Raw genomic sequence first — 15088 nt, forward strand, 5'->3', positions numbered from 1 at the left:
TAGCTTTTATTAAGCATATTAGTTGAACTTAATGACACGCTAGTGCATTCAGTCGTTAGCAAGTAAAACGAAAGTGTTTCGCCATATTGACCCTACCCCTGCTAGGAGTGTTTTATTTCGCTTGGTGTTCAAGATGGCGTCCGTTGCAACACGAGGTCGTGGAATCGGAAGGGGTAGAGGTTTTGGAATACCAAAGGCCGGGAGACCAGGAGAAACTCAAACGGCAGCTCAGCAAAATAATTCTTCAATCGAAAAATCGTCTGATGAATTTGATTTGGGAAAAGTGCTAAACGATTTGAAGGAGGACACGTTGTCTACGCAAGTCGAGAAAATCTCGCAGTACATTTCTGACTCAAACTCTTCCACGAGGATCAAAGAAGTCGTTGACCTTTTAACTCAACGGACTATCAAAAACAGCGAGTTTGCACCTCTAGCTGCAAAATTCGCCAACAAGCTCTGCGTGGAGGAATCCTTTGGAAACGCATTTAGAGCTGATCTTTTGAAAAGCACTCAGGAAAATTACAAAAAGAGAGAGAGCATTCGTGAAAAGTCGACAAGCGACTGGATTGGATTAGTTGGTTTGATATGCGAACTTTTCAATCATCTTCGTACCGGTGGAGCGCCGTTAAAACCCTTGGCAGGAGCAGTACACCAGACAATGAGTGAACTACTCAGAGAAGGGCCTGCTGGCAGTAAGGGAGAAGAGGAGGTGGATGAAGTTGATTGCTTTTATGAGCATTTTAAAACGGTGGGACAGCTTTTGGAGAATGTTAATCAGGTAAGGATAATGTCGTAATAAACTGGAGATAAGGTAAAGCATAGTTAGTACAACTACATGTAACGGCGATAGCGATGGGTAAAGACACCCATTTCTCACAATGCCCCCCTCGACGAGCAAGAGAAAGGTATGAAATGAAAGGCCCAAGTTGTTCGAAGAGTGGGTAACTGGACAGCAATTTATCTGTTTGATAATGTTATCCACCCTTTGAACAACCGGGACCAGGAGTATGATAGACATGGTAAATTGTCATGGCAACTGGACAATGTGATGTGGGGGGGGGGGGTGACTGTAATGGATCAGCATCCTGTCATGAAGAATAGTGACATCCCTTGTCACTTCATGCTACAGAAGCTAAAGCCAAGCATGGCAAGCCACGTGTCAGTGCCACCCCACGGACACACTACTGCTGCCTCACCCAGACTACCATTGAGTTGACCAATGCACCATTATACATTGTATACACATACTTCCTTGTGAGTTAAATTTCTTGGCACAACATACATGTAAGAGATAATGGATCTGTCACCCACCCACACAAACACTAACATGTACCTGTTACCATGACAAAATGACATTAAGTCAAAGTCAGGGCTCGAGACTAATGGTAGCCAACTAGCCATAGACTAGTGTGCGTTTGCGCAAGTCGTGTCGCACAAAATATTATGCTTCCAAGGTAGAGCACTTGAGGAATTGTGACCCGCACACATGGTGGAAAGAAGTGAAGACCCTTGGGGGCACAAAGTCTGCTACTCGATCAGATCCTATGTCTGTCCTAAGGCACATTGACACAGGACTTAATTCTGGTCCTACTACCCTTGCTAACACGATCAACAAAGCTTTCCTTGATCCCATGAGCATTTTCGTGCCTCTGGCCCCGGACGCTATCACAGATGACCGCCACCCCAATCCACCTTTGGTCTCTGTACACTGCGTATTCAAAAAACTCTCCACACTAAACCCAGCCAAGGCTTTAGGACCGGACATAATACCATCCTGGCTGCTGAAGGAAAACACGGATTTGTTGGCCCCAGTTGTTACTGACATCATCAACTGTTCTTTTGCCGAGGCCCGACTGCCACTGACCTGGAAGCATGCCAATATTGTACCGATACCCAAACAGGTGCCTGTGTACAGCTGTATGACGTAAACAGGCATTTGCGGCCAATTTCCCTAACACCTGTACTATCGAAAGTGGCTGAAGAGTTTGCAGTCGATCAGCACATAAAACCTGCTGTGCTCGCGAAAGTGGACCCTCAGCAGTTTGGTACCATTCCAGGTTCAAGTACCACAGAGGCACTCATCAGTATGACGCATGCGTGGAACTGTGCCACCGACGGAAACGGGGCTACTGTGAGGGTAGTGCTATTCGACTTCAAGAAAGCATTCGATCTTATTGATCATGAAATCCTGATCCAAAAGCTTCGCCTCTTTGACATTCACGAGGCCGTCATCGCTTGGATCGTCGACTTCCTGTGTTGTCGCAAACAACGAGTGAAACTTGGTCAGGATTGTTTTTCAGAGTGGTGTGATGTCCTAACAGGTCTCCCCCAAGGGACCAAATTGGGCCCCTGGCTCTTTATTATAATGATCAACGACCTTGATGTCCCTGGAATTGAGTTATGGAAGTATGTCGATGATACCACGACCTCTGAAACAATACTCAAGGGACAAGCAAGCAACATCCAGACCGCTGTGGACACTTTTGTCTCGCACGCTAACTCTGACAAGTTCCAGCTAAACGAGGCAAAGTGCAAGGAACTGAGGATTAGTTTTAGTACCAAGGAGACTCTCGAGCTTGATCCTGTTGTTATTAATGGCAGGCAAATTGATATTGTTAAGTATGCTAAGATTCTGGGCGTAACCGTTTCGAGCGACCTCAAATGGAACCATCACATCGCTGAAGTTGTAAAGAAAGCTACAAAACGCCTGTATTGTCTTTCTCAGTTAAAGCGTTCAGGCCTAGGTCCTAACGAGCTAGTACAGTTCTATCGTACCTGCATTCGCCCTATCACGGAATATGCCTGTCCAGTTTTCAATGATAGTCTACCTGCGTATCTTTCTCGTGAGCTAGAAGCAGTGCAAAAGAGGGCGATGCACATCATTTTTCCGTTTTTTACGTATGAAGAAGCGCTCAACAAGGCAAGTCTAGTCACTCTGTCAGGTCGAAGACAAGCCCTGACGGAAAAATTGTTTAACATCATTTTAGAGAACAATGGCAGTAGGCTGAGGAATTTATTGCCCCCACCGAATCTTAGTAGTTATAACCTCAGAAAGTCACGCCAGTTTAACCTTGTTTTTAAGACTAATACCGGTAGATTTAGAAATAGTTTTATTGTCTCTAATGTACTTAAGTTTGGATTTTAATCACTCTTGTATAGTTCTGACTTTAAATATTTTTACATTTTATCGTTAGTTTTTATCGCTTTATAAATTTGTAAATATGACATAATTCAACCTTTTAGGTTGCGAAGTTGTATTAATAAACTATCTATCTATCTATAGGTTTTGGCTACAAGGTTTAACATTCCTACAAGCCACTTTGGCTAGTCAAAAACTCAGAAAAGTCAACAATTCTTGAAAGAAATTGGTAGATCTGACTAGTGAAAATTAGTTTTGGCAAGTAAAATCTGTCATGTCACTAGCCATTGACAGTGGATGTAAAATTGAGTACACTAAGTATGCACTGTATATATTTGCTTGAAAAAGCTGTCAAGTAAAAATAAAAAAAAAAATAAAAAATTACTGGTAATAATGATTTACAAGCTTTCTTAGTATTCTTTTGGGACCCACAAGACGTACTTAGCTTGCAAGCCACATTTAATACATTATGGCGATTTTTTTTGGCAGGAAAAAGCAGATGAGCTTGTTGGAAAGATGCGAGATACCATTCTTGCTGACAATACAACTGCCAAGACAAGATGCTTGTTGATGGAACTGCTTGAGCTGCGAGCTTGTCAGTGGAATATGAATCCAGATGTGGAGCGTTCCTACAGTGATATGTTAGCAGACATCATGGCTAGAGAATGATAAAGACATTTTAAAGTAATATGAATTCTATGTAATACATGTATAAGAAATTTTGTCGACTGTTGTAGAAGTAGATAGGTATGTTACATGTAACTTACACAGTAAATCTGTTATTCGGGGAAAGGGAAATTAGTTGTCTCTTAGGAGTAACTTTTTTAAATCCTTAATCTCTGTCTAAACATAAATTTTGTAATAAATTATATACTATTCATTCATTGGTGCATTGAGAATTTTCAAAAGAAATATTCTCAATGGTGTATGTATGAATTAGTTTTTTTCTTGTGCAAAGTGATCTAATGAGTAAGACACCACTGGCATAAACATGTAAACTATATTTTATCTGACAAGAAATTTTATTTAAATATTTGATAAAATGTCAAGTTCATGTGTAGGGTAGTATACTCCAAGCAGCGTTTCGGAGAACCCAGTTTTCCTATAGCACCAAAAACATGGAAAAGTGCAGGTCAAGTGAAGAGAACTGTAGGCAGTCTATGTGGCTATTGGAATTTTTCATCCGTGTTAGTACACAAATGGCTTGAACTTTGTATAAGTTATCTCTAAGATACGTTCTAGTTCATTTTTCTTTTTTACCTTTTTATTTTAGAGTTGTTTTATTTACCAGTTAATTTACATGTACTCAAAGGGCAACTGCTAATGCATCTCTGTCATTCCTAATGAGAAATAGAACCAATCACTTGAAAAAGAACTGAGTACAAGATTGATTAACGCCACAATGAGTGTCTTAAATCAATGAATTTCTCTCAATTAGTCTAACCCCTGGAATTCCAAATGAAATAAATCAATCCTCAAGTTTTTTTGAGATTTAACATGCAGGTAAAATTCTAATTTAGAACTTGGTCTCAGAATTTTGATTAGCCTGCGTCGCAGATGTAATCTAACCCCGGGGTTAAGTTTTGTCTGCGGCATAGGCTAAATTTTGATGCAAACAGGGTATAATTGTACAAACAGATGTCAGAGGGATTTGTCATTTGTACAGAAACTGTAAAGTTGATAGATTATAGGAAACATCTTGTTGATAGCCTGTAACTAGTAGTTAGAATTCTGCACTGTATATTGTTTTAAAGTTTAGACTCGTTAGTTTGTCAAATTGTTAGAAAACCAATCTCTTTTTAGGTACTAAGTTATTTAGGCGTTTATTGTATTTGCTAAAATGTGCTTCCATTAAAAAATTAAAAAATAATAAAAATAATAATAAAATACTTATCAATAAGTAAGTAAATAAGTCCGAAATGTTAGAATATGGTTCTGGTCATGTTATCATATGAGATTGCCTTTCCTTCTTTAGAAATAATGTGGATTAAACCAAGATTATATAGTTTTGGATTAAAAAGAGATTTTCCATATGTAGAATGCAAACCGTTTCTCGATTAATCACCGTGTACCGAATAACCGCCGGGTCTTCAAGGTGGAGTTGAAAAAAAGCCACTCGGGTACTTATTTGAGGTATAATAAACTGTAGGTATTTATTAGACGGATACATTTTTGTTAAGAATAATGAATAAAAACCTTTGCTTAATGAACACCCAGTTACAAAAAAAACTGCAGGATCTGTCTTGTACTAACTGATTTACATTTAAATTAAAATTACCAGCATAAAGCTCATTGGTTAGTAACTAATACCCTTAACCAAACAATTTTAAAATGTTTTCCTTTCTTTTTTTAAAAAAAAGCTAAAGAAGGGAAGAAAATAGTGCACTTCAAATAAACAAATAGGTCAACCCGTGAAACATCTGGGGAAGAAATTCACACCTCCGATGTCACAAATTTGAGACTAAACAAACAACTATTAGTGGAACAGCGTCCATTGACGTAACAAAAAAACGTCTTATTTGGTGCATGGATGTGCATTTCTCTGCCGTTACATGGGAGTCCAGGTTACTTTTACAAGAAGAATATTATTTATTTTTAGCTTGTTTTAGACGGAGCCTTGAAAGTTTCTGCACTCCATTTCAGGTTTGTCAGTAGCTGGTTGTCAAGCTATGTTTATGGTGTTGCGAGAGCTAATAATACTAAGAGTTTTAAGTAGAACTTCTCTCACCTGTGGATGGTTTTCTGGAAGATTCTACAGAGCAAAATTTAAAAGGTCAATTAAAATACACCTAAAAGTATATCTAAAAATTAAACACATTAAAATATATGAGTTGAAATTTAAAGCTGTTGGAAAAAAAGCTTTAAAACATTTAAACTAGATGATTGTCTTAAGTGCAGATTGTTCGCTGACCGCGTGAAAGATACATAAGTGCGCGGTATAGATCCAATCGGTGACTGAAAGTCGAAATCCACGAAATTGTTAAAACATTTATTAATAGCAATGCAGCGACGCACGGTTCAGCTAAAGGAGTCCACTTCAACTGATCCGAACCTGGTTACCAGTGAAATATTTTGGTAAATCCAATCATACTTTCAGCATTATTCTGGGACACTTGGCCTTCCTGCATGATAATTTCAATGTTCTAGTCGCCCCAAACTATGTCAGCACAGTGGAATAATGGTAAAATGAGACTGTTATTTGGACGTTTAGAGGTAATTAATGTTTAAAAGGACGCAAAACGCCGAGTCTCTGGAAGACCTTCTTGGTCAAAGCATCAACATGATTGCACCAAGTGATATCGTAATAAAGTTTAACACGTAGATACTTAATGAATGTTTACGTTCCAGTGAGTTCCATGCAGTGTCCAGGGCCGTAGCAAGGGGAGAAAAAACTGGGAGCCTTGACACCGCATCACCCCCCCCCCCCCTCCCCCCATTTCCCAGACATTTAAAACAATAAAAATATGCTAACAATTCCAAAAGGAAATAATTGCTGATAAACTAAAATATTCATTTCGCCAATTATCCACTTTTGGAGCACTTTAGAGAGATTGTCTTGAAGCACACAGACAATTTAATCAGTCGCCCATTGGATAGCGAATAGCTGAGGAAGGACGTATGCCGGCAAGACTCTGTCTAGGGATTAACGTGAAGCCGCGTTTGATTTGTTTTGGACGAGCTTGTTAAAGAGAAAAGCAAAGTCAGTGGATACCGTGACCGAGCCACAGCTGCCAAGAAAACGGTAAGCTCTTGCGCGAGGAGAAGTAGCTAGGAGACAGTGGTACACATAACTAGCTTTGTTTCTACACAACAGAGTTTTGAATTACCTTCGCCTTCTACCTCACTAAGGAGTTTTTTCGCAGGCTATTCACAATGAAGTGAGCTCTCTAGCAAGAATAGATGTTTTCGAAATTATTTATGGCTGTTTTATGTGTTTTACAAAGAAACTCGCACTCGCCATACGCAGACATAGGTCGCATGGCTTACTGCCTAATAGTGGGCGTGGCTAAACTGATAGATTGCTACATGGAAACAAATCTTTTTCCCTTAGATATAGCCGCACCAAAAACATGTGTCTAGAAACAAATCTTGCTTATCTAAAGCAACCAGAAAATGTAGTTGAAGCTTTTCACTTTTTTATTTAAATGTTATTGAAGCTTCCAAAACAGATGTTGTTTCACATTCTCTTCAAAAGAAACAGAATGACTGGCTATGATAAATTAATGAGTGTCAGCCGCAATAATGTTAGAAACAAAGTTTCCGAGACAATGTTTCCTTGTTTAGCAGACATGAACTGAAGCAGTTCAGTCAATTATAAAAAGTGCTCTTCAGACATATCGCTTCTATTAAGGTTTTTTTCTTGAGTGCTTAAGCGACATCTTGTAACCGGTAAAAAAACGAGATTAATAGACTCTAATGAATACGTGCATTTACCTCGTTTAATTTTGTTATTAAGTCTTGGCAGAAAACGCCAACGCGTACGAGCTAAAAGAGAAAACTAAAGACCTCATTACTTTCATGAATCACCTGTTTTTATTTGCAGTATGATTTGTAGTAATATTTTAGACACAGCGTCACTTTGAGATTATCTTAGAGTTCAAGATTTAATTTAAATATGAATCTTAGCAATAATGACACCTGTCTGAGCGCATTATCTCTAAATTCAAGATGGCTGCCATTAGGACGCCTGAATTTACATAACGAAGGAGACTACTGATAGTGTAATGTGTTCTTGGGAAAACCACTCACTTACAAACGGCTGCATCTCCTCTCCATCTAAACAGCCTAATACGGGCAAAATTATTGGTACATACTGGGATTTTTATTTATTGGAGAACCTTGCACAATAATGGGGCCGAATTAAGGCAACATGCAATAATTATTGACCAGCTAGCAACTTGTGCTCTCTCGTGCATTTTACAGCTGGAGTTAATTAAAACTCGGAATGCAAAAGTCTTTAACACACCCCGAAAGTCCCCAATGCCCTTACAGTATTCGCTTCACGACATCAAAAAAGAGAGATGACACTTCGATTCGTCCCTTTGCTTGTTGGAAGGTCAAAACTGAGTGGTGAACTGGACACGAGTTAAATTCGTTCTGTTTAGTCATGGAAACGAGTCATTTGAACGTGATGACAAAACGTGACAAGAAATTACAACTCCCATCAATTAACAATATATTGTTGCGTTTGAAATAAAAAAAGCTTGTGCAAATATAAAGAAAAGGAAATGAGTTTCGCGTACTCAGCGGATGAGTATTGGACACTTCCGATGTATTTTGGCTAATGGTTATGCTTTTTATACGATTCACAGATCCTACGATTTTGCAAAGATCTGCATCAGATTAACAATTAAGAGTGCGTCGAAAATGCCCTTTCAAGAAAGCAGAGCGAACCAAGTTATTTGTACAGGAATATCACAGATCATCTTGGGATGTTGTGTGTTTACCTTGAGCTTCATTCTGAGTAAAAGGAGGGACGACCTTGGAGATATTTTTGAGATCGGCGTGGAATATTGGACAGCTATTCCGGTAGGTTCTAGACCAATGGCGTCTGTTTTTTAAATAATTTCGATTTCAGGCGCGTGTCTGTGCGTGTCCACAGGTCCTAACAAAACTGTGTTTATTTCCACATCTGGATTTCTTAATAAAAAGAGCAACAATTTTGTTTTCTTTTTAATTTTGGAACATTTCAAAACAAGTTTATTTTTCTCAATGACAGCTGCGCGGTTATATTTATATCGGAAAAAAATGTATTTTTAATTTGAAGCGTACTAAGTCAATGTGACTTTCATTTCATTTTAATGTTCCCTCTAAAATCCCTTACTAAAACGTTTGGGTGAGTCTGAAAGAACATGGCTCAGAAACGTGTAGACACGTATTTTAAAAGCAACTTTTTTAATACAACAAAGTCATGGGATAAATTGAGCTGATCGATCGCCGTTTAACGCGCGTAATATTTCTCCGCTCTGTTCGCCACGGTTACTAACTTTCTTCAGTTTGTTTTAAAAGCCGTTAGAGTCTCTGATGCTGTACTAATTTTCACGCTTCTGTTCCAGCCGTAAAGTTGACAAATCTGGGTTGAAAGTATTGATGGATAATTCATTTTACAGTTATTTTTCTATCAATTTTCGATTTGAGCGATTTCATTTCGGCTTTCAAGTTCATCAAGTTACATACTGAGGTTTATTCATTATTAATTTATCTCCAATTTTTAAACACCTTGTATTCAAAACTAGTGACTCCGTCCTTCCAGCCATAAAAAAGCTACTTTTTTTTCATTGGGCGGAATTGATTGTATACTGTATTTTTCATATCGATTTAACTTTTAAACACTGTTTTCATTTTTTATGCTCACATGTCGTTAATTCCCTTACAGCTTAATTCACCAAGATCACAAAGCTTTATTTGAAACGTACGGCGTTTACAGCTGAATTCTTTTTTCTCACTAACTTCGGCTTTCGATCATGTCTTTGATGCCTTTGTTCCTGAGCAATTTTGTTTATTTCATTTTTTTATAGCAGCTTGTCGAGTTTCGTCTAGGTTCATTTATTAACAATTGCAAACAATGATTCTAAAAGGGTTAAATCCGAATTTATTATGTTTTAAAAAGCGGCAGTTAGAACTGCTTTCTAGCAAGGCCACAACAAATCTGTTCTTAATTGCCAGCTAAGAAAAAATAGTGACTTTTTTGTTAAAACTCAAAACCATGAAAGAAGGCAAAAGTCCGCAGGCGCCTTGAGAGTAATATCTTGCATATTGAAAAGAAACATTTATGCAAAGCACGGCGTGAAATTGAACATCGCAGAGGACAAATACACCTCTAAGCAAACACATTAGTGTCTGTGAGTAGATAATGGATTTGAAACTGAATAAATTACCACAGCTTCGAATGATTGACTGATTCCATTTTTTTGCTCTCTGCATTAATTGTTATCAAATAAACCCAAGTCTATGTATTCATTCAGTTAGAGACTTGTACTTAGAAATATTAAAGAAGTACCGGCAGAAAATGTTTCTTGCTTTGATTCGTCTGTTCCGCCGATTTATTTCGTAGAAAAGCGTTAAAAGCACGGTTGGAAAGCAGAAGTTCATTTTTCAGGAAACGATATAAAAAAAATTGTTTACACAAAGAGAGAGTTTTAATACATCAGGAGAACAAAAACATTGCGCAATTATAGAAGTATATTCCAAGAGCAGAAAAACTGACCATACAAATTTCTGTGCTATTCAGCTTTACAAAACAAGTAAAAATTAAAAAAAAAAAACTGTCTACATTGCACGAACCTTAAGGCGAGCTCAGTAGAATATTAAAATATCTCAGGTATACGTAGTGTAAATACTTAATTGTCCAAACAAATCATAACATTAAAGATTATTAATTGGCCATGAACCCCCAGGGCTGACAAAATAACACAGCTCTGATTGGTCTTCAGAGCTTGAACATGTCTAAAAATATCCTTAGATCGCATTCAGTCTAAATGTCAAAAATCTATGGAAATAGTCGAAAGATGTCGGTTGTCGTTGCGCTTTTTCCACTGTATCTTTATCGAAGATATTAGTATATCCACGTATTGTCAGATGTTTTATTTAGCCACTGGATGCTAATCATTGTTGTCAAACGCACATGTTCTCGACCAATAAGATTTGAATAACTTTGACAGTCATATGAATGTCGTCATGAAAATATCTTCGGCTCTTTCTGTTTTTGACTGCTGGTCAAGGAAAACAAAGGCTCTGATGGTAAATACAGTGTTTATGCTGAAAAACGTCTATTTGTTCAGTGAGGGTCCCCAATAGGGTTTTTGGATCCCGCCATTCCGGCTAAAATTTTTCCTCAATCCCGCAATCTCGAAGGTTTTTATCGGCTTATCCCGATCCCGACCATTTATTGTTTCTTAATCAGTGGGTGTTACTGTGTATTCCCTCCAAGCACTGGTCTTGAAGTCTTTGGTCATTGACAATTAATGAGCTGATTTCTTTATTTCGGAGTAACTGGCAAGTGGAAAACACGGGTAACTTGTGTAAGTCAAAATAAACGCTTTGTGCGGCTTTTTGCAATGTTCACGAAGATTGCAACTTGATTTTTTATACAAGTACATCATTTTTTTTGTCACTGGACTTTTCTGATCTCGTTTCTTTTAAGTGGCATTTCCCGAATCCCAAATCGTAAAATCGCCAATTCACGTGTCTCGTTGATAATTTCAATCCCGAATCTCACTCCCTTTTCCATCTAAAATCCCGGATCTTAGACTTGCTACAAGTCGATTCTTTTGAGCGACGAATTTCGAAGTCGCGATAGCGAGTGACGAAGACGCGAGACCTTCGAATAAGCCAAACCCCGGATCCCGAAAACCTATTGGGGACCCTCTTCAGTGTTGTTATGAGAGAAAACTGTAACTATTGAGCTGGAGCGAGCCCCTAAAATTCGTGATATTTCAGCGCTTGACGCTCAAAGGTCCTCAAAGCATTGTTGAGTTCCTCTTAGGATAACTCACAAACTTATTTTAGGGATAAGGGATAAATGTTTAAATAATTATAGGGATAAGGTATAACAAGTCAACTTTAGGGATAATAAAATTGAAACTTCTTTGATTGGTTCAGACTCAGTATTACTACCCATGTTGATTGGCTGAGTAAAAAAATAAGAAGCTAGTTCAGTGTTGGCTCAGTGCTATAAACAAAACACGCTTCTCAGAACAATTCTCACGTGTTGAGTGAGTTCAATTTCTTTTCTTGATTTTCCGATGTTGAATACTAAACAGGACAAATTATTTCAGATCGTCATCGCTGGAGTCCTAGGAATAACAGGAGGGTTTACTGGGAAATTTACCGTGGTAAGATCTGGTAAAAACTATTCTTGTTGTTATTGTTTGTTGTAAGATAGCTCTAAAGCTCTAACTTAACTCATCATGCTAGTAAACTCAACAGTAAATCTTAGTTGACATGTTCAAAGTCAACTCACTTGGCCGCATAACTGTGGGACGACCCACAAAAGTCAGGGACTCCTTAGAGGGGGTCCCCACAAGTTCATATTATAACAACTTGTTTTTTTTGTTGTTGTTCACTTTCAAATTACATAATTCACTGCAGGAAATATTCTACTCGTAATAGTCCTTCCTTCCTAAAGCATGATTGCTAATACGAATATACAACAAACATCCAGCACCATTGACCATTGCGTTCTCCGATTTAAACCATCACCCAAGGAATTAGGAGTCCTTTGTGCCTCGTCCCCAGGCGTCCTCGTCTTTGGTCGTGCCGTTTCTTTTTGTTTTTGGGTGTTTTTTTTTTTGGTTGGGGGGGGAAAAAACCATCACCCCCCCCCCCCCCCTTTTCCCCCCCCCCCCCCCCCACCCCCCCCCCCCCGCCGGGGGGGGGGGGGGAGCCCCACTGCCAACAAAGTCGGGGCGTCGATTATCCTGCCTCGTCCCCAGGCGTCCTCTTCTTGTGTTTTTTTTTTTGGCTTGGGCCGGGGGGGGGGGCGGGCCCGCCCCCCCCCCCCCCCCCCCCACCCCCCCCCCCCCCCCCCTTCCCCCCCCCCCCCCCCCCCCGCGCGGGGGGGAAATTATCTTTGTCAACATTTCCTGTTACGACTATTTAAAATGGCCACAGTTTTGTAAAGCAAAAGAAACACCATTTTTAAAAGAGAAACTTCTTTCTTTGATACTTTTGTCACCAGACAGGACTTTTCTTCGCTTCTTCCTTTATCTCGTGTGTCCTTGGAGGAATCGTGGCCGCGTACGTGGGAATCGCGCTGACTGCGTGGAGATCCGTGGGTGAATGTGAACACGGTGAGAGCTAGCTTAAAGCAGTAGTTTTGTTCTAAGTGTAGACACTCCTTATCGATAGTACCGTATTTACTCGAATAAGCGCTTATTAAAGTTTTCACGCCTCAAGTGCGGCGCTTATTTAAAATTTCGACGCCACAAAGAATCTAATCTTTTACAGTAATTGAAAATAGCGCGTTTTGATTGTCAGTATTCATCTTTTGATGATGACTAGCTGTCCTGGCACAGTTCGCGGCCTTCACAACATTTACAGAACTACGTATTGTAGGATGTTGGATAGAAAACTAATGGGCGAGTGGTAAAACAATTACTTTGAACTGCAAAACATCGCTTTTTTACGGAAAGAAATGTCCAAGTTTGTGTAAGAGTTGCTTTGTAGTGCTGCTTTAGTTAAACGCAATTCCTAGAATAAGCGCTGCATCGGGACTGCGTCGGTTATAAACTTTTTTGTCGCAAATGCAGCGCTTATTCGAGGGGGGGTTATGGGGGCGGCGATTATTCGAGTAAATACGGTAGTCGCCGATTTAATTCTGATATGGTTACAAGCATTATTTTTACTAAGTCCGTTCTTCGTCTCTCGTCTCGTCTCGTCTTGTCTTATGTAAATTTGTATACCTAAATAGAGTTTTCTGCAAGAAGCAGTGTGTATTGTAATGAGTGGTGACCCCAATGTACATGTATTTGTGTAATTGCCAGTGTATGAGAAACATGCCTGAGAAATAATTAAAGATAGAATTATGGCTTAAAGCTGACCATTGTCAATATTTATGCCTGCATGATGTTTTGACTTTCAGTGCACTGTCCATACGATTTAGAATCTATCCTGATGATCGCCTTGATAAGCATATTGATTCTGGAAGCGGCCATCTCGCTATCTGGTGTGATAGAGTCGTCACAGTTGCTTTGTTGTGCTGTTTCGGTAAGTTTCTATATGTTTAAGTATTGCCCCAAAGAAGACTGACTGATGTTCTAAGAATAACACGAAACCACCGACGCACAGAGTTCCAAAAGTTGTAAATTTGAGCTATACACCATACTGTCACACGTCACAATGTACTGTTAGATAGAGCCAACCTCGTTCCCACGGCTTTTTCTTATATATTGTACGCCTTGGGTACGACATGTAATTGGTAAAAAGCCACCCTCCCCAGCCCTCCTAAGCATCCACTTCTCCTCCACCACCTTACCTCCCTCACCCCCCCCCCCCTTCACCACCCTCCATCTTTCGGACTAAAAGCAGTAGCTTCATACTGCTAGCCTATAGCTAGCCAAAACTTCAGTACTCTTTCTCTGTGTACAGGGCGGTGATCACGTCTCCATCGTATCCTTGGGAAACTCGTCTCGTATGGAAAGAAAACCCATGTTAAGATCGGAAAGGATCAACCGAAAATGTCAATCAAAGAACAACGATCTATATTCTACAGACTACGACACTTCAAAGACACGGGAGTATGGGTTCGGGAACAGCAGACAAAGCTACAGGATCAGTGAAATAGGGACCATAGTGTGATCGGCGAGAAGTGAAGAGTTTGAAACATATGTTCATAGCAAAGTACTGAACTTTGGCATACTTTGTGTTAAAACTCGTGATCAAAGAGTCAAGGATACAGTGTACGGATGCAGCGAGTAAAACACTGTGCGCCGATTATTTAAACAAAGATTATCTCAAGTAAGTAGCGAAGACATGACGAGAAAGACCGAGATGTAATGCGTATATAGTAACATCAGTCAATAGACGCAGGAATAGGCGCCGTATTGGCCGTTTACCCTCAGAAAGAAGAGCCGCAACGTAGAGAGAAAGGCCTTGGAGTACAACTCTCGATAGACGAGAAAAGAAGGTCGACCTAGACACAACTGAAGGCAGTTCATGCTGCAGGAGTTGAAAGGAGTGGGCCAAAAACTGAATTGAATTGTTTTACATAACCATCTTTTTTAAGTAAGGAAACTTTTTCCACGATCAAGTGGAAGCAGTTGTATTACCATAACTGATCAGCCGCAGATGGTAATAGTACCGTATCTAAATAAAGATTTGTTTCCGTGTATACCTAATTGGTAAAACAAGTGTGACTGCCTAGCTAAGACCAGATGGTCATTTGGATGGAAGGAGAAAAATAAAACAGTTTATTTTTTACTTTTGTAATGAAGTACTAAAAATATGAAG

At 39.4% G+C, this 15088-nt stretch overlaps 2 protein-coding genes across 4 annotated transcripts; both read left to right on the forward strand.

Annotated features, from left to right (window-relative positions):
- The first annotated feature begins 3 nt into the window (after window positions 1-3).
- Window positions 4-5429, forward strand: LOC144644576 (MIF4G domain-containing protein B-like). The gene is made up of 2 exons (XM_078504092.1): window positions 4-778; window positions 3629-5429. Exons 1-2 carry the CDS (start codon window positions 134-136, stop codon window positions 3806-3808), a joined length of 825 nt encoding a protein of 274 aa, XP_078360218.1. The 5' UTR covers window positions 4-133; the 3' UTR covers window positions 3809-5429.
- Window positions 5430-5623: 194 nt separating this feature from the next.
- LOC144644578 (uncharacterized) lies at window positions 5624-15032 on the forward strand. Of its 3 annotated transcripts, none has more exons than XM_078504101.1 (6): window positions 5624-5782; window positions 8452-8668; window positions 11917-11973; window positions 12819-12930; window positions 13722-13846; window positions 14228-15032. In XM_078504101.1, the coding sequence occupies exons 2-6, from the start codon at window positions 8507-8509 to the stop codon at window positions 14435-14437; spliced, it is 666 nt and encodes a 221-aa protein (XP_078360227.1). In that variant the 5' UTR covers window positions 5624-5782; window positions 8452-8506; the 3' UTR covers window positions 14438-15032. The 3 variants fall into 3 exon arrangements, with proteins under 3 accessions (XP_078360227.1, XP_078360226.1, XP_078360225.1); XM_078504100.1 differs by lacking the exon at window positions 5624-5782 and adding an exon at window positions 5802-6881; XM_078504099.1 differs by lacking the exon at window positions 5624-5782 and having other exon boundaries at window positions 8136-8668.
- Window positions 15033-15088: the final 56 nt, after the last annotated feature.

The sequence above is a fragment of the Oculina patagonica genome, chromosome 2 (assembly GCF_052425735.1).
Source record: "Oculina patagonica isolate OP01 chromosome 2, crgOcupat, whole genome shotgun sequence".
In the NCBI taxonomy this organism is placed as follows: domain Eukaryota; kingdom Metazoa; phylum Cnidaria; class Anthozoa; order Scleractinia; family Oculinidae; genus Oculina; species Oculina patagonica.